Source organism: Nicotiana tabacum, chromosome 20 (genome assembly GCF_000715075.1).
Source record: "Nicotiana tabacum cultivar K326 chromosome 20, ASM71507v2, whole genome shotgun sequence".
NCBI lineage: Eukaryota > Viridiplantae > Streptophyta > Magnoliopsida > Solanales > Solanaceae > Nicotiana > Nicotiana tabacum.
Window position 1 is genome coordinate 135,187,413 of NC_134099.1, and position 19,787 is coordinate 135,207,199.

The 19,787-nt window shown below is 37.2% G+C and overlaps 1 protein-coding gene across 1 annotated transcript; it reads left to right on the forward strand.

The window, feature by feature from the left end:
* The first annotated feature begins 858 nt into the window (after positions 1-858).
* On the forward strand, positions 859-3,752 carry LOC107799690 (heavy metal-associated isoprenylated plant protein 30-like). The gene is made up of 3 exons (XM_016622826.2): positions 859-998; positions 1,916-1,991; positions 3,278-3,752. The coding sequence occupies exons 1-3, from the start codon at positions 969-971 to the stop codon at positions 3,598-3,600; spliced, it is 429 nt and encodes a 142-aa protein (XP_016478312.2). The 5' UTR covers positions 859-968; the 3' UTR covers positions 3,601-3,752.
* Positions 3,753-19,787: the final 16,035 nt, after the last annotated feature.

Sequence of the window (19,787 nt, forward strand, 5' to 3'; positions counted from 1 at the left end):
CCCACAAAAAACTGATCATATTCCTTTTACTTTTCAGTGTCAGCAGCCATTTGGTTGACCCATGCTTCAAGCATTCATTCACCACATATTATATCGGTTTCAGATGCCATTCCCTTCCTAAAAGGGCTCTTAACTAATTCATAAGCTTCTTTGCTGTGTTCCACATATAAAATATTAAATAAGCCCATAATTTCGTGTGGAAATATTATCATGTAACTTTTAAGCATGATGTTTAAAATATATTAATAGTTTACAATTTATTTAAAGATTAGTCAATTCGCTCTTCTGGACACGGTGTCCTGAAGTTTAAACTTCAAATTCAAACTTAAGGACATCGTGTCCTAAAGTTTGAAAATTGCGTTTAGAAATTCGAATCTTATGTCCTGAATTTTAAATTAGCAGTTCAGAAATTCAGGACACTTAGTCCTGAATTTCAAAATTTGCAGCTCAAAAATTTTGGACACTAAGTTCTGAATTCCAAATTAGCAGCTCAAAAATTTAGGATACTTAGTCCTGAAATTTGGGTGAATTGACTAATCTATAAATACATTGTAAATTATGGATATAATTTAAAATAACAATCTTAAAAGTTGTTATTACTACACTTTACCCCAGTTTCTTTAAAATAAGCGATTGGAAAGTATGTGATAAAGTAAAAGAGGAGGGCTTGTCAATTTTCAGACAAGTGCACAACATTTGTTTGCTTAATTGATGTGCTAATCAAGAGATTGGAACTTACAGAAGAGATGCCTTAATTCTCTTCGACGAATACTTCTACACAAATGAATTGCCATTTTTTATACATGTATATGTCAATATATATACTCAAGCAACCTATACAGCTAGAAAGGAATACCTAGTTCAGAAACTATTTTGCGCTTTTCACTTCACTTTACAAATTACTCTTTCTTTCACTATCATCATCTTCATTCATTACCAAGACAAACAATAAAAGCATTAACAACAACATGCCTAGGGGTCGACCACTTTCTTTGCAGGTTTCACTTTCAATCCTTTCATCTTTTCTTTTACTTATTGGACTAAAATGGTCAAAAAAAACCACCGGTGGAAAATAGTACGGGCTAGTCAGTATTTGAACTCCAACACATTATGAAATTCTAGCACATTATGCTCGAATCTCATATGTAAAAAATTCGAATTCCAGCATATTATGGTGGAATTTTTTTGGGGTTTAAGGATATTTTTGTTCATATTTTATCTTTAAAAAGTGGCTAAATTTGGATCACTTTTGAAATTATGACTATTTTTTAATTACCAATTGTAAATCTGGCTATTTATGATTTTTTTCCCCTTTGGTGTGATATTGCCCGCTTTGTGCCAAGCCTGCAAAGTTTTTCCAAAAGGCCTCACATGAGTATCCAACTCCTTATAAGTAACTTATTTTTCTTTTTTGCTTTTTATGTGAGACTTTGTTCACGCATACCCAAGATTACTTTCAACAACAACGACAACAACAAAAAAAAATCATTTTCTCCACCTTTTCGCTAGTTCAGCCCGAAAATTATTTCACCTGATTTTCTACTAGCCAATTATGTTATTGTAAAAGATGCATGTTAATTAGAATATCATAGGAGAAACACAATATAATGGGAAAATGTTAATGGGATGACTAGCATTTGGACCGTGTTCCTCTTCCTTCTTCTTTTTTAAATTTATTTTTTGTTTTTAACTTTAATCTTTTCGCACCAACTTTTCTCATCGTTTATCTTAAATATTGGCTAAAGAAATTGTACTTGACGTTCGACAAAATAGAGTCCAAACAGTAAAAGGAACGAACAAAGACAATGAATTGCACATTTGGTCAAAAAGTATATATAGCTAGGTGAAGTAGTTACAAAGCAAAAGAAAATCCTCAGGCTCTTAATTATTAATTAAACCCTGATTTATTTTACAGACGGTGGAACTCAAAGTAAGGATGTGTTGCCCAGGCTGCGAGAGAGTCGTCAAAGACGCTATGCTCAAGCTTAGAGGTGCATTAATCCATATACCAGCTTATTCATAAATTGTTATTATTGCTATATATCATTGGAATTTATCTTGATAGAAAAAAAAAAATTAATTGGAAGAATTCTTGATCCATATGTCCGTCACAAATTTTTCACGGACCCTCATTTTTGTTACAAATATACTACGGACTAATAACCTGTTTAGCCCAGTTTTTTCTTGGTCTAAAGTACTTTTTTTTGTCAATATTGGTACGGAAAAGAGGCCGGCCCCCCTTCTTTGTTGTTGGAATCCTTTTTTTTTTAAAGAAGAAGTTAATGGTCGAGTAACAAATAAGAGTAGTAGATCATATTCGATGAAAGCAAAAATAAAAAAAGACTTTTTCCCCTTTCCTGACTGCAATCGTAAGCAACTTCGCGCAGCTGCTACGCCCTTGCTTCTTGCCCCTTATTTCAAACTCAAGGAAAGCCTTTCTCGATATGAGAGTCGTTGCGCGCTTGCTTTGCGCACCGGCATAGCAGAATTCGAATCCGCTGGCTCCCCCTGTTCTTCGGATACAATTCGATCCTTCTACGGCCAAATCTCAATTTGTAGAGAGTAAGGGGGGGGGGGCATGGAAGATTGGTCCGCTCCGAAAAGCTGAGTTTTTCGGTTCGCCCCCATTTAGAAACTTTCTATTTATTCCCGAACGCACAAGAAAAGGTAGAACCTTTGGGAGGTACTTTCCAGGAACGAGCTTCCGCTTTATCTAAAGAAAAAACCTCTTCCTTTCTCTCTTCCTGATCAGCGGTTATTTTTTTTTTTCCACTTAAAATTAAGGTGTTTGGCCAAGCTTTAAAAGAAAATAAATATTTTTGAGTAGAAGCAAAAGTAATTTTTTGAGAAGCAAAAAAAAGGTAATTTCAAAAAAAGTTTTGAGAAAAATACACTTAAAAGCACTTACTCAAAGCTTGCGCAAATATTAACTACGGTTCAAAAGTACTTTTCAAATTAATTAGTTATACACAAACTTTTTATAACTAAAAGTACTTTTTTGAAAAGCCATTTTCAAAATAATCTGATTTTAGAAGGTTGTGCCTTCATCGAATTGATGAAATTTCGTCACAATCTTGTGACAAAATTGTGTCATATATATATGTTTCGTCATATATTATTTTTCGTAAGATTTTAAGTATATACGGGAAGCGTAAGGATTTTTATTACATTATCAATAATAGTAGGATAGTTACTATTTTTACCAAAGACTAATTAATACTTATCAAAAGATTTATGTGTAATTATCTAATAAGTGACGTGATTGTACAAACGATAGGGATAGACTCGGTGGAGGTGGACGTAGAGATGGAGAAGGTAACAGTGGTGGGATACATTGATCGGAAAAAGGTGCTAAAGGCAGTGAGAAGAACAGGAAAGAGGGCAGAATTCTGGCCATATCCAAATCCACCCTTGTATTTCACATCTTCAAATAACTATTTCAAAGATACAACGATAGAGTACAAAGAGAGCTACAATTACTGGAGGCATGGCTATAATGCCACTGAAAAGCATGGCACTTTACCTGTTAGTCAACGAGGAGATGACAAAGTTAGCAACTTGTTTAATGATGATAATGTCTATTCCTGTTCTCTCATGTGATGTATAAGAATTATGTATCTTATAATCTTAATTAATTTTATGTGGATTAGTAAATTATGCGTGTAATCTGTGTATTATGTCATCATCCCAGATGTTGCCACCTTGGCTCTAGAAATCATCATATATGAATCATGATCATGCAAGATTATAGTATAATATTATTGGAATACCAAAGGGACTTACTCGTTGGTGACATGGTTTTTAATTCTCTTGGATTTTGTTTGTTTAGAATTTATGCGCCTCTATACAATTACGATGGATAGAGCTACCTGGTATTAGTGGCGAAGCTAAAAAACTCAATAAGGGCATATAAAATTTGAGTACTCCTTGCTAGTTGGCCATGCAAGGGTGTTCAAAGTCAGTTTTTTTATCAATAACAAGTACTCCCTCCGTTCCAATTTATGTGAACTGTTTGACTGGACACGGAGTTTAAGAAAAAATGAAGACTTTTGGAATTTGTGGTCCTAAACAAGTCAAAAAGAGGCCCAAAATATTTGTGTGGTTATAAAAGCTTCTCATTAAGGGTAGAATTGTAAGTTTAAGCTAAATTATTTCCAAATTCAGAAATGGGTCATTCTTTTTGGAATGGAGGGAGTAATATTTTACATTTCTCGGCAAAAGATTTTGTTAGTAATCTGTATTTGTAAAATAATTCTGGAGAAAATAAAATAACATAAACAGAAATGTAAACGAAATAAAAAACCAATTCGAGCTCACTGAATTCACAATGTTTCCTTAAGGAATTTAATCTCTTCCTAGTACCTAAGGTTATGGATTATTTCCTCTCAGGATAGAACGAATTACACACTGGTGTAGTGGTACTTCAAATCCTCAGTGTTTCAGCGAACACAAAGTTCGGTAGCAAATCACACTTACTGTTGCCTTCTTTGAAGTTAAAATATGCAGAAGAAAGGAGAAGAACTCAGAAAATTCGTATGGAAATTCTGAGAGAGTAGACTTGTATTTATAGCCAAAGTTGGGCTGAAATCTGAAGAGGTGCAACTCTTCAGAATGGTTGTTTATGCAAAACGGCCATATCATAAATGTCATAACATAAATGACTATTTACTTAACAATAAAGAGGGAAAATAAAGAGGAAAAATTGAAGGGTAGTTTAATTTTCGGTTACACAACTGAAAAACGGATTGGATTTAATATTAATATTTATTTTAATATTAATATTCTGTTACTAAAACAAATATTTAATAACATTTCTGTTAATATTTTACTATTAACAAATAAATTTGGTCCAAAAAATTAATCAATCAAATATTTGACCGAAGCTGAAGCCGAAACCGAGCCGAGCGAGCGACGACGACGACGACGCGAGGCTTGCCTTCTCTTCAACTCTTTAAGAGCTAGAAGAAGAGCAATTTCTTATATACCCATAAAAACCTCTTCCTCTTTCAATATGGGACAATGTCCCTTTGCCGGGGGTGGGGGGACTTAAAATTTCATTTAAAAATTTCATTTCCCTCCATTTTCCATTCACCCTATTTTAAGCCTCATTATTCTTAAAATCTCCAACAATCCCCCACATGAATGGGGAATGGCTATATCACGGAAATATGCATGGAAAAACTGTGTGATTCGCAATCTAGGATTAATTGCATCTGGATAAGTAGGTTTTCCTTTGAACTTTCCGTAGTGAACTTATGTCGGATATACTCGGTCAATCGGTAGATTTGATATTTTTGAACCCCAAACTTTGGTGTATACCTAGACAACCATAAGTCACACAATCAACCCTTAACCGTCTTTGGTTCTCATTGTTGTGTTCGTTTCAGCCATGAATACCGCCTGGTTTCATAAGTGCATAGAGAACTGGCCTTACAAAGTTCTCCTTGAAGCGACTAACACTTCACACTTACACAGGTGATTCCTAAACGTGTCATCCCGTAGGTACACTATTTGATATACCCTGTATCAAATTTAGAAATCATTAAAAAGCCTTAATGCTTTATCCTTGGTACTTGAACATTGCCTCATCACGAGAATGGACCAAAAGTTTAGTTGACAATGTTGAACTGTCATTAAGGACTTTGTTTGATCTCCTTGAACCTAGATCTTGGGATCTCTAGTCTTCTAGGTAGATTTTCCGCCACTATGACTTGTTCTCGGCCATAGTCACATTCCCCTTGATGATTTTTCAACTACCTCTCTAGTTAGGCCTTTTGTAAGTGGATCCGACACATTATCACTTGACTTTACATAGTCAATCGTGATAATTTCTCTAGAGAGTAATTGCCTAATGGTTTTATGTCTTCATCGTATATGACGAGATTTACCGTTATACATAACGCTCCCAACCCTTCCAATTACCGCTTGACTATCACAATGTATGCATATTGGTGTCAACGGCTTGGGCCAAAATGGAATGTCTTCCAAGAAATTTAGGAGCCATTCAGCTTCTTCACCGGCTTTATCTAAGGCTATGAATTCAGCCTCCATTGTAGAGCGAGCAATACAAGTTTGTTTGGACGACTTCCAAGATACCGCTCCTCCACCAATAGTGAATACATATCCACTTGTGGACTTCGAATCAGTTGAACTGGTGATCTAACTTGCATCACAGTATCCCTCAATCACTGCAGGATATTTACTGCAGTGCAAAGCAAAGCCCTGGGTATGTTCTAAATATCCCAAAACTCATTTCATTGCCATCCAATGAGATTGACCTGGATTACTCGTATATCGACTCAATTTACTTATAACACAGGCTATATTTGGTCGTGTACAATTCATGATGTACATTAAGCATCCCAACACACGAGCATAATCCAATTGTGATATGTTTTGGCCTTTGTTCTTTGCTAATGCAAGATTCACGTCAATTGGAGTCTTTGCAATTTTAAACCCTAAGTGCTTGAATTTTTCAAGTACTGTCTTAATATAATGAGATTATGACAATGCTAGACCTTGAGGAGTCTTATGGATCTCAATCCCCAGAATTAAATCAGCAACTCTCAAGTCCTTCATATCCAACTTGCTAGTTAGCATACGCTTAGTAGCATTTATGTTGGCAATGTCATTACTCAGTATCAGCATATCATCCACATATAAGCAAACAATGACTATGTGATTTGGAACATTTTTAATGTACACACATTTATCACATTCATTTATTTTAAAACCATTTGACAACATTGTTTGGTCATTGTTTGGGTGCCTGTTTTAGTCCATAAAGGGGATTAACAAGTCTACATACCTTCTTTTCTTTACCTGGAACCACAAACCCTTCAGGTTGTTCCATGTAGATTTATTCCTCCAATTCTCCATGTAAGAAGGCCGTCTTAACATCCATTTGATGAATTTCAAGACCATAACTGCAGCTAACGCTACTAACGTTTGTATGGATGTAATTCTTGTAACTGGAGAATATGTATCAAAATAGTCAAGACCTTTTCGTTGTCTATACCCTTTGACCATAAGTCTTGCCTTATATTTGTCAATAGTTCCATCATCTTTCATTTTTTTCTTAAAGATCCATTTAGAACCCAACGATTTATTTCCAGGAGAAAGATCAACCAATTCCCATGTATGGTTGTTCAATATGGATTCTATTTCACTATTGACTTCCTCTTTCCAAAACAATGATTCCGAAGAAGACATGACTTCTTTAAATGTTTGAGGCTCATGCTCTAATAAGAAAGTCACAAAATCTGGTCCAAATGAAGTAGGCGTTCTTTGACTTTTACTCCGTCTTGGATCCTCCTGATTAAATGTACTTTCTTTTGTTTCTTTTCGAGGTCATCTAGATACTTTACCAATCGACTCACATTCCTTTTTATACGGATATATATTTTCAAAGAACTCAACATTATCTGATTCTATAACCGTGTTATTATGAATGTCAGTATTTTCTGATTTATGAACCAGAAATCGATATGCTTTACTATTGGTCGCATATCTTATGAAAACACAATCAACGGTTTTTGGTCCTATTTTTACCATTTTGGGTTTATGAACTTGCACTTTTGCCAAAAACCCCCACACCTTAAAATAATTTACGTTGGGCTTCCTTAATTTCCATTTTTCATATGGAATGGATTGTGTTTTGCTATGGGGTACTCGATTTAGTATTCGGTTAGTCATAAGAATGTCTTCCCCCCACAAGTTCTGTGGCAAACCAGAACTTATCAACAATGCGTTCATCATCTCCTTTAATGAACGATTCTTTCTTTCCGCAATCTCATTGGATTGAGGAGTGTAAGGGGATGTTATTTGATGAATTATATATTCTAAACATATTTGTTCAAAAGGAGATTCATATTCACCACCCTTATCACTTCTTATCATTCTGATTTTCTTGTTAAGTTGTGTTTCAACTTCATTTTTGTATTGCTTGAATGCGTCTATTGCTTCATCTTTACTAATTAGTAAGTAAACATAGCAATATCGAGTACTACAATCAAATAAAGGTTATGAAATACTTCTTTCCACCGCGAGATGGTATTGACTTCATGTCACAAATATCTGTGTGAATTAAGTCTAAAGGATTTGAATTCCTTTCAACTGACTTATAAGGATATTTAGCATACTTAGATTCCACACATACTTGACATTTTAATTTGTCGCATTCAAACTTAGGCAATACTTTCAAATTAATCATTTTTCGCAAGGTTTTATAATTGACATGACCCAAACGTACATGCCATAATTCATTTGACTCAAGTAAGTAAGACGAAGCTGAAATTTTGTTATTATTTTCAACAACCATTACATTCAGCTTGAAAAGGCCCTCGGTGAGGTAACCTTTTCCTACAAATATCTCGTTCTTACTTATTACGACCTTATCGGATACAAATACACATTTAAAACCATTCTTAACAAGAATTCCAGCAGAGACTAAATTCTTCCTAATCTCGGGAACATGAAGGACGTTGTTCAACATCACCACTTTGTTGGAAGTCATTTTGAGAAATATCTTCCCACATCCTTCAATCTTGGCCTCTGCAGAATTTCCCATAAAAAGCGTCTCATCGGGTCCAACAGGAGCATAAGTAGCAAAAGCTTCTCTAACAGCACAAACATGGCGAGTGGCTCCATAATCAATCCACCACTATTTAGGATTTCCCACCAAGTTGCATTCGGAAAGCATGGCATACAAGTCATCAACATCATCATGCTTTTCAACCATGTTTGCTTGACCCTTCTTCTTGTCTTTCTTCGGAGCACGACACTCCGTAGATTTGTGTCCGACTTTTCCACAGTTGTAGCAATTTCCACTGAACCGTTTCTTGCTTGGGTTGTATTTCGGTCCAGAAGCCTTCTTCCTCCTTTTGTTCTCTTCAACAATATTTGCTCCCATTATTGTTGAGTTTTTACGGCTTCTCTAGTCAACAACTTTATTGTCCTCTTCGATTCTCAACCGAACAATGAGATCTTCAAGGGACATCTCTTTGCGTTTGTGTTTCAAATAATTTTTGAAGTCCTTCCACAATGGAGGCAACTTCCCAATCATCGTTGTTACTTGGAATGCTTCATTGATGACAAGACCTTCAATGAAAATTATGTTAGTAAACATAATAAAACTAATACTACCAACACTAGTATTAATTCTACTTATACTTTCAGCAAGGAGATTGTGAATAATCACTTGCAATTCCTATACTTGGGTAATAACAGACTTGCTATCTACCATTTTGTAGTCCAAAAACTTTGCAGCAACGAACTTCTTCAACCCGACATCTTCAGTTTTGTATTTCTTTTCAAGCGCAATCCACAGTTCTTTTGACGTTTTCATGCCACTGTAGATGTTATACAAAGCATCCTCCAGCCCGCTTAGAATATAATTCTTGCACAAAAAATCTGAATGCTTCCACGCCTCAATCACGAGAAAGCGTTCAGTCTCCGGAGTTTCATCGGACAGCATAGGAACATCTTCCTTGATGAACTTCTGGAGACTTAGAGTAGTCAAGTAGAAGAACATTTTTTGCTGCCAGCGCTTGAAATCAATCCCGACAAATTTTTCGGGTTTCTCCGTCGGTGCCAATGATGCCGATGTTGTCCGGCTCGTTGAGGAATTGGCAGTTACCATCAGAACAGCTTGGTTTCCGTTGTCATTTGTCATTTCTATAAAAGAATGACACAAACGTTAAAATCACGTAGATTTTAATCTCCAATAGAGTACAAAACCACAAAGGTTTTACTCTCCAGAAACAGTGAGTATAACACAAATACATAAAATATATTAAATTTCTTAAGCTTGTTAGTAATCTGTATTTGTAAAACAATTCTAGAGAAAATAAAATAACATAAACAGAAATATAAACAAAATAAAAAACCAATTCGAGCCAACTGAATTCACAGTGTTTCCTTAAGGAATTTAATCTCCTCCTAGTACCCAGGGTGATAGATTATTTCCTCCCAGGATAGAACGAATTACACACTGGTGTAGTGGTACTTCAAACTCCAGTGTTTCAGCGAACATAAAGTTTGGTAGCAAATCACACTTACTGTTGCTTTCTTTGAAGTTAAAATATGCGGAAGAAAGGAGAAGAACTCAGAAAATTTGTATGGAATAATATTTATTTTAATTTTAAAATAAATATTTAATAATATTTCTGTTAATATTTTACTATTAACAAATAAATTTGGTCCAAAAAATCAATCAATCGATCGAAGCCGAGCCGAGCGATGACGACGACGCGAGGCTTGCCTTCTTCTCAACTCTTTAAGAGTTAGAAGAAGAGCAATTGCTTATATACCCATAAAAAACCTCTTCCTCTTCCAATATGGGACCATGTCCCTTTGCCAAGAGGGGAAACTTAAAATTTCATTTCCCTCCATTTTCCATTCACCTATTTTAAGCCTCATTATTTCTTAAAATCCCCAAGAGATTTCAGTTGACCACCCTTGGCCGCACATAGCTTCCCCTTGCTGGTACCTATTTCTAGTGGAAGATAGCAGATGTCCCGTTGAATTAGTTGAAATGCTCGCAAGCTGGCCTGAATACCATAGGTATAAAAAAATAATTACCATAAAAAAATATTTATACAATTTGATCATTTAAAAGGCAACCGCAAATATCTTTATTTAATAACGATAAATGATCTGCTATAACAAATTAAATTATATAATATTTTGTCAGTGTATATAACATAAATACGAGCATACAAAATATGGGTCTCCAAACTTATAAGTAGCTGACATGGACAATTTAACTGATAATGAACACTCTCATCGTCGGAGAGGAAAATTAATATATACTAATTAAGGAAAAATGAGGCTTTAGACCATGGGAGTCCGGAACCTAAATAAAGTGTGTTTGGACTCAAAACATACAAATAAGTGTATTAAAAAAACGACATTTTCATATATAGCGTGCAACAACAACACGCTATATATTAACGGTAACGTCTGCCGTTAAGTATGGCGTGTTGTTTTTACACACTATATGTATAGCGCACAAACAGAAAACGATATCCTCTGATTTTGGCCCCACCAATAAGTGAACTGACAATCACAATTATTTCAATGTATAGCGTGTGTTTAGAAAACGCTATATATCCAAAATTTTCTACCTCCCGGACTAGCCATTTCCTATATAAAGTGGTCAGAGTATTTGGAAAAATCGTTCACATACAATTCTAATTCTCTTTAATATTTTCTTATTGTTAAACTCTGAAGCATTTTTTTCGCAATGTCTGAAGAGCGTAGAATAAGAGTTTCATTATATTGGGGGAGTGAGGTTGTGACGGAGAATAACTTTGTGAGGTATAGTTTATCTCCACAGGGTCATGTTAAATTACCACTTACACTAGAGTATGATAAATTGATATCGTTGTTATGCAAAAAAATGGGAAAGAGGAAACGTTCGGTGATACTTAAAGTAACTGGAAGATATCCGTATTCCGTCACTCCGCAAGGGGCTGCTTTTTACTCGGAGTTAAACATCTACGATGATGAAACTTTGAGGGATTTTCTGAGGACTTCGGATGAATATCAGGAATATCTTGTAATAAATATGTTGGATATGTACGTCAAGGTCGAAGATGTTCCAAACAATGAGGTGGCCAGACATGTTCCAGATAACCCCCAGTCATCGACTGGCTATTCTGGAGGAGTTTTTGCTGGACATGTTCCCGATGAAAGAGTTTTCCTTGATTTAAACTTATCCCTACCTGCTTTACATAATTCACAAGACGAGTGGTAAGCTTCAATTTTCCTTTGTGGTACGATGTACAATTTTGTTGTATTCAATTTGTATTAACGCTCATATATTTAACAGGGGGTACAAGCCGGATATGAGTTTTATAAATAATGAACCCGAGCATAGTTTTGGTGTGTTGGATCAAAGTGGTCCATCCAGGAGCTATCACCTACATGAAAATATCCATCATGAAATTTCATCACATTACGACTTGTAAGTGAAGTGATACGACTATATGAAAAGTATTTTGTAAATTTAGCATCTTATTAATTTGTTGATTGTGCAGTGAAAACGAGCAAATTGAAGCAAATGTACTCACTCAATTGCCCGAAGATGATGTATTAAATTGGGATCTGGCAGATGCACAGAGTGAGGAAGAGAACAATGATTACGACAATAATGCTGATGAATCTGGAGATAATACACCCTTTCATCGTGAGGATGGTGATGAGGAGGATGAGAAGGAAGGACCTGATTTGACGAGAGAGTATGCTCCACCCCCCTAGACGAAGAGTGCATGAGTCCCAAGTGCCGTTTCATTCAAGGGAGGTTCCTTACATTGATAACTTGCCAAACATGCCGGATGTGGAAGCTCTAACAAGGGATTTTGATGAAATTCGGACAGCAATGTGAGATGAGTCTAGACCAACAGTGCTGGTAAAGGGCATGCTTTTTCCTGATAAAGCGCGCCTAAGCATGGCTTGTAAAATTCACAACGTAAAAGAGTGTCATGAGATGACGGTATGGGAGTCAAGTCCGGTTGTATACAAGGTTGTTTGTCGCAGGTGGTTTTGGCCATGTCATTGGATGTTGCGTGCGATGAAGAAGAAGACATGTCTGTGGAAAGTGGGTAAATACATTCCCACCCATACATGCGAAATGGACACATTCAACGGGAATCATTTCAACTTGGATATTGACTTGATTTCTCTTGTTCTTATTCCACACATCGAAGCAACCATAAGGTATAAAATCAAAGAGTGCATTACAGCAGTCCACCAGGAACATGGCCATACAATTACTAAAAGAAAGGCATATCTTGGGCGGAAAAGAGCGTTTGAAATAGTCTATGATAACTGGGATAAGTCATTTGCAGATCTCCCTAGGTACATGGCTGCACTGCAGCAGTTTAACCTCAGGACGGTTGTTGAATGAAAGCTTGAGCATATTCCAGGTAAACTAGAATATATGTTCAATTACGTTTTCTGGGCGTTTAAACCAGCAGTTGATGGTTTAAAGCATTGTCAGCCCTTAATATCCATAGACGACACTCATGTCTATGGAAAGTACGATATCAAACTGTTGATAGCCGTGACAGTAGATGCTAATGGACAGATATTTCCTCTAGCTTTTGCTATTTGTGCCAATGAAAGACAAGAGACGTGGACGCTATTTTTGAACCACTTGAAAGAGTACATTGTGAAATAGCGTTCCGGTATTTGTCTAATATCCGATCGGCACAGTGGTATCTTAAGTTCTATGGAGAACTTGCCTGCATAGCAAGAACCTTATGCCTATCATCGTTACTGTGTTAGGCACTTTAAAGCTAATTTTCAGAAGGCATATCCCAACAAGGATCTCCATGATTTGATGTGGATGACAACAACAGACCACCAACAACATAAATTCTGGATGCACATGGAATATATCAGGCAAGAAGACGAGGCAACCTATCGTTGGTTAATGCGACATGACCCTGAAAAGTGGACGTTGCATGCGGATGGTGGCAGACGATGGGGAACTCTGACTACAAATGTGTCAGAGTCTTTCAACGGGTTATTGAAGTCTGCAAGAGGATTGCTTGTCACAGCCATGGTGCAGTTGTCGTTCAAGCAGATGGTGGAGAGGTTTGTTGAAAGGTCTGCAGCTGCAACATCATTGATGGAAAAGGGTGTTGAGTTTATGCCAGTGCCTATGAAAAGATTTGAGAAATATAGACGGCGAGCGCATTGGCATTCATTTTTGCAGTATGATAACGAAAGAAATATTTTTGAAGTTCGCACCGCTATCCATCAAAATCGAGGTAATAATGTACATATTGTAAATGAATCTAGAAGGTTATGCTCTTGTGGAAAATGGTCCATCTACCACATGCCTTGCTCACATGCCATCAAGTGCTTTCAACAAGTTGGTTTGGGTGTAACCAACTATGTCGATCAATAATATAGTGTTGCGAAGTACCTAAACACATATAGTGGGCAGTTGCAGCCAGTGGGTGCTGAACATTATTGGCCGCCTGAACTATTTAAAATGGTGTGTAACAAGTCCTATTTGCGTCGAATACAGGTGAAGAAGAGAATGCGTATACGAAACCAAATGGATGTTAGTGAAACCGTGTATGCGCGCAGATGTGGTATATGCTCGCAAACAGGACACGACCGTAGAAAATGTCCTTTGGGTGGCAACAGTAATCAAGCTCGGGGTGGGTGTTCTTCTAGTGTACCTAAATATCCATGAGTTGATGTTGTAATAATTAGTTGTTATGCCTATGTTGCAAGATTTATGAAATAAAATTATGCTTGTTAATTATGATTTGTATTTTTCCATTTTACCTATTTAAATAATAATTTAATTTAAACTTGTCTTGTCAACATCATGACATAAAGTTGATAAGACATAAAGTTGTCTGAAATAAAGTTGACGAGACATAAAGTTGTCTGAAATAAAGTTGACAAGACATAAAGTTGTCTTGTCAATATCATGATATTTAACACGCAAAATATAGCGCTATTACATAGTACGTTATGTATTTAGCGCGCTTGAACACTACGTTATGTGTGTGTTGTCTCGCCTATAAATAACAGGCTCATTGTAGTTATTTTGTGTGCTTAAAATTTACTAAATGCAAAAACTTCATTAAAAGTAAGTTTTTTTTTACTAAAAGCAAATATTTTCCAAATGGCTCAACCTCTTCGTCCACCAAAGTGCAATTGTGGAAAAGCATGCTTGATGCAAAACTGTTGGGACGGTGGTGAGGTTGGACGCCGCTACTGGCACTGTATGAATCAGTTTTACAAGGTCCCCGGTGAACCTATTTTTGGTTTTGAGGAATGGGTTGATGAACCATGTTATCAGGATTGTTACAGAGAACAACTGCAGTTTCTTCATAATATGTGTTTAAGACAACGGGAAGTACAAATAGAAGGCGATAGAATTATTGCAGACTTGAGGGCGAAACTGAAGGAGGTGGGAGAAGAAAAATGGAAAACACAATGGAATTGTGATGCACAAAAGGAGCGTAAAGAAAAATATAAACGGGAACTTGCGGAGGTGAAGGCGAAACTAAAAGAGGTAGAAGAAGAAAAAGAACAACTGGAAGAACGATTTAAGTGATTGGAGCGGAGAATAAATGGCAACCAGAGCTAAACATTGGCATGTATGTGTTTAGTGTAATTTTCATATTTCATATATTTTTATTAGGTTGGCCTGTTATGTTTGTGTTTGTGCTTGTATTTGTGTTATGTGTTTAGTAATGAACTTTTCTTTCAGTCATTGTAATGGAATTTTACTTCTTTACGACTTGTATTTTTATTGCAGTACGAAACTAGCTACTTAACAGAGAAATCAAAAAGTAATTCACATATTTTATAAAAGTTGTTTTAAATGTACATATAATGCCAAATAAAAATGAATAAAATCAGTGCGTCCCGCATCTAGTGTGCCTCAACGCAGCCGCTGGCCTGAGGCACATTGCATCCCGCATGGGGACGCTATCAAGATCGCCATTATCAAATCGCCACCTTATAGTCGAATGCGCCGCTGCGTGATCATCAGTGGTGCTGACAGGATCAGTACAAGAGGCCGTCAGTCCAGTAGAAACCTACATAAGAGTCAAAAGCTCAGAATAGCAAAGTATATAATTCGTCAGAACAATTTGAATTGTCGTACCACTATTTCCTCGGGCTCCTGAATGTAATCATCAGTGGCAACCATGTCAACAATGCGTTCAGCCTTAAAAAGGAAATTAACAAAGTTATGAAAAAAAGACAAATTATAATTTAATACGCTATGAAAACCATACCTGGGAACGTGATGATGAACCATAACTCAGCGGGCCCCCACCACTTAAATCCCGGGTCGGCCAGTCCTCAACAATGGTAGACGGGCCTGGAAAGTATGTATCCCAGTCCACTCCAGAAAGCTGCGTGCCCGTGATCAATAATTAACCTGATGGGGTCACCTGCGAAGTCCCTAGAGTGAGATCCGTCCCAAGGCCCCCCGGCATATCGGCAGGAACATAATCAGCAGGGGCCTCAACTCCCCCTTGCTGGGGACCACCTCCTCTCCGCCCACCACCACGTCGTCCGGCACCCCCGCCTCGTCGGGCACCACCACCTTGTCGGACACCCCCACCTTGTCGGACACCCCACCTCGTCGGGCACCACCACCTCGTGCCACACCAGGACCTCGCTCGTACTGATCTAACTACACATAATCAGGCATGTGAGCCAAACACTGATCCTCCCGGGCTCGCTACAGTGTCCGGGCAACCAACTCTACAAATTGATGGCTATAATCTTGCAAGGCATCCGCAGGATCTCCGATATAATCCTGCATCTGTAGTCCCATCTGGTAGACTGTGTGTAGTCCAATAGCCTGCACAACATATAAAATATAAACTATGTATATTGCACTAAAAAACTGTTATATGATGAATAATAATAGAAAACATACCAGGGCCTCGTGTCGCCCGGCGTATGGAATGTACTAACCGCTAGTGGTTCCCGATAAAAAGTCGGGTGACGTGTCGGTACCAGGACATATACCTCTGAATATCCACCTCCTGGTCCCAAGTATGTGGGGGCGGAATCATCTCCTCTCGATGGTCCCAACTCTGGATCTGCCCGGCTAACCATGCCATAAATGCGTCGTCCGCCCGGCTACGATCATCCCTCTGATAATGCACAGGCTCCCATATAGGCCCCCTCGGTATATACTGTGGGCGACCAAACTACCCAAGTACCCGCTCCGAGGCATGATGCTCCACAATATCAAGGCATATGAGTGGGGCAGAAGTGCTCCAAATATGTCGACCAGTCGAGCAATAAGGTGGCAGGGAAGTTATCAAATCCTCGTTGTATGGCATCCAGATGAATTATCAAATAAGAACATGAAACGTGAGTATGCACAACACTAAGTTAATCCACACAAGGTAAGTTTAGGTACATATTTACCTATGCGCCCTCCAGCAGATCCAACACATAACTGCAGAGGGGGAGATTATGATGAACATCATACTCTCGTAATAGTCTACAGCGGAGAACCCACCTTCTGGCTAGAGGGAGAAACGGAGGTGCTACAGTAGGAGGTAATTATGGTTGCAGTGGCTGAAACTGCAAGAATCGCTCCTAGGCCCAAACCTAACATACAAAGTTGACGTAATGGTTAAGATAAAGTCTAACTAGGTAGAGTTGGAAATGATGAACACTTTATTGGAATATGTTGTCACCTGTAGAAGCGACATAAAACCATAAACATCTCTCTGAGCTCGCCCGACACATTTGCCTATATATGTAGCCGAGAACAGAAGCACCCCAACTGTAATAGGGTAACTCATCCAGCAGCTGAAGATGATGCAAAAATCTAAGGCTGACGAGGTTTCCCGAAGTATTAGGGAGCAAGACCCCTCCAAATAGAAGAAGCAACAACAACCTCGTATAATGGGTGATATGATCCTCCTTTGTATCGTCAGTGATATCGGGGTGGAGTAGCTCCAGGTGCTGTCTAATAGGGGTCAAAGCCAACCGAGTAGCACCAGACGATGCAGCCTCGTCCTGAGGCCTGAAACCAGTGAGCTGATGCAGCATGTCCAAATAATGATCACGCGACATATATCTCATAGCAATAGGCAGTGAAACGGCCATGCCATCAGTGGGCAGACCATATAAAACCTCAACGTCCTGTAGTGTGACGGTAGCCTCGCCAATGGGCAAATGAAAAGTATGCATCTCCGGTCGCCATCGCTCAATCAACGCCGTGATCAATGCCCAATCAACCTGTATCCGGCCTATCTCAAGAATCCTATAGAATCCCGTGGCTTGGAGGCGATGGACTACACGCTCGTGGAGAACTCTGTCATGAAGAAAATTCCACAGGTCGTCCACTCTCCTAGCGCGGAGAGTCTGGGAAAGTAACTCTCCATCCCATATATGGGTGAACCTATGATCGCCCTGAAGCACTAATAGCTCACGAGAGTAAGGGCCGGGATGTATAGGCGCGTCCATGTCGTCAACTGTAAATTAAACAACATTAATTGTATGTTAACTATTAAATTGTACAAAGTATATGTAACAATTTGGGTCCAGGCTCGATATTTTAGGCCCAGTAGCACCAAAATTTCATGAATATTTATGTGTGTCAATTTCAATTTTTTTTTTATAATTTTGTGTGTGTTTGTTTTATAATTTAAATTCTATATTTTTTAGAGATTTAATTGTACAAAGTATATGTAACAATTTGGGTCCAAGCTCGATATTTTAGGGCCAGTAGCACCAAATTTACATGAATATTTATGTGTGTCAAATTCAATTTTTTGATAATTTTGTGTGTGTTTGTTTTATAATTTAAATTCTAAATTTTTAATTATTAAATTGTACAAAGTATATGTAACAATTTGGGTCCAGGCTCGGTATTTCAGGCCCAGTAGCACCAAAGTTACATGAATATTTATGTGTGTCAAATTCAATTTTTTGATAATTTTGTGTGTGTTTGTTTTATAATTTAAATTCTAAATTTTTAATTATTAAATTATACAAAGTATATGTAACAATTTGGGCCCAAGCTCAATATTTTAGGCCCAGTAGCACCAAATTTTCATGAATATTTATGTGTGTCAATTTCAAATTTTTAATAATTTTGTGTGTGTTTATTTTATAATTTAAATTCTAAATTTTTTTAGAGATTTAATTGTACAAAGTATATGTAACAATTGGGTTCCAGGCTCGATATTTAAGGCCCAGTAGCACCAAACTATTGTGAATATTTATGTATGTCAAATTTAATTTTTCGATTATTTTGTGTGTGTTTGTTTTATAATTTAAATTCTAAATTTGTACAAAGTATATATTTTTATCTACCATTCTAAAATTACTTAAACTACAAGGATTCTACGCTAAAATACTATACAGTTTACTATGCTAAAAGTTTCTACATTTTACTACGCTAATAAATAAACTAAATATAAACAACATATATATTTTAATCACATAACATTAAAAAAAATAGTTACAACAATACTAGTTTCGCAAATAAAAAACACATAATGACATAAAAATACTAATATCTAAATACTTATATTAACATAAAAAATTAAATCTAAATTTTACACTAATATCTAAGTCCGGATAAATATAACATACTAGTTTTGCAAATACAACACAAAAGGACATGAAAACACATTCAATAGGCAGTGATATACATTATTATACAAGTTTGGACATAAAATAAATCGAAATATCTCGATGTTGTGTGTGCAATACGTGAAAATTTGAAGACGAAGGAGATAAACCACGAGTCCAGAATGCTCTACTACGATGGAGGACCTACGTTCCTGACCTTTTGTGTGACGGGAGGGGCCCACAATTTTTTTTTAGATTGTCGAGCAGTTGGGGTGGGGGGACCAGAAGGAGAAGGGAGAGGGTTTTGTCGAGGAAGAAGACAAGTTCAAATTAAACGCTATATATAGCGTATGATTTGAAAACGCTATATATAGCGTTTAATTTGAACACGCTACATGAGAAGTCAAATCATCTGACACATATAGCGTGTAACAACAACACGCTATACTTAACGGCAGACGTTACCGTTAACATATAGCGTGTTGTTGTTGCACGCTATATATAGAAATGTCATTTTTTTAATATATTTATTTGTGTGTTTTGAGTCCAAACACACATTATTTAGGTTCCGGACTCTAGACCATGGTCAAGGAATATCTTAAGAAAACAGATCTGATCCATCATTTTAGTAGGACACATGGCGCACATCGAGTGCATCACTGGAGGAACTAGAGGGAACTTTCACGGGAGAGATC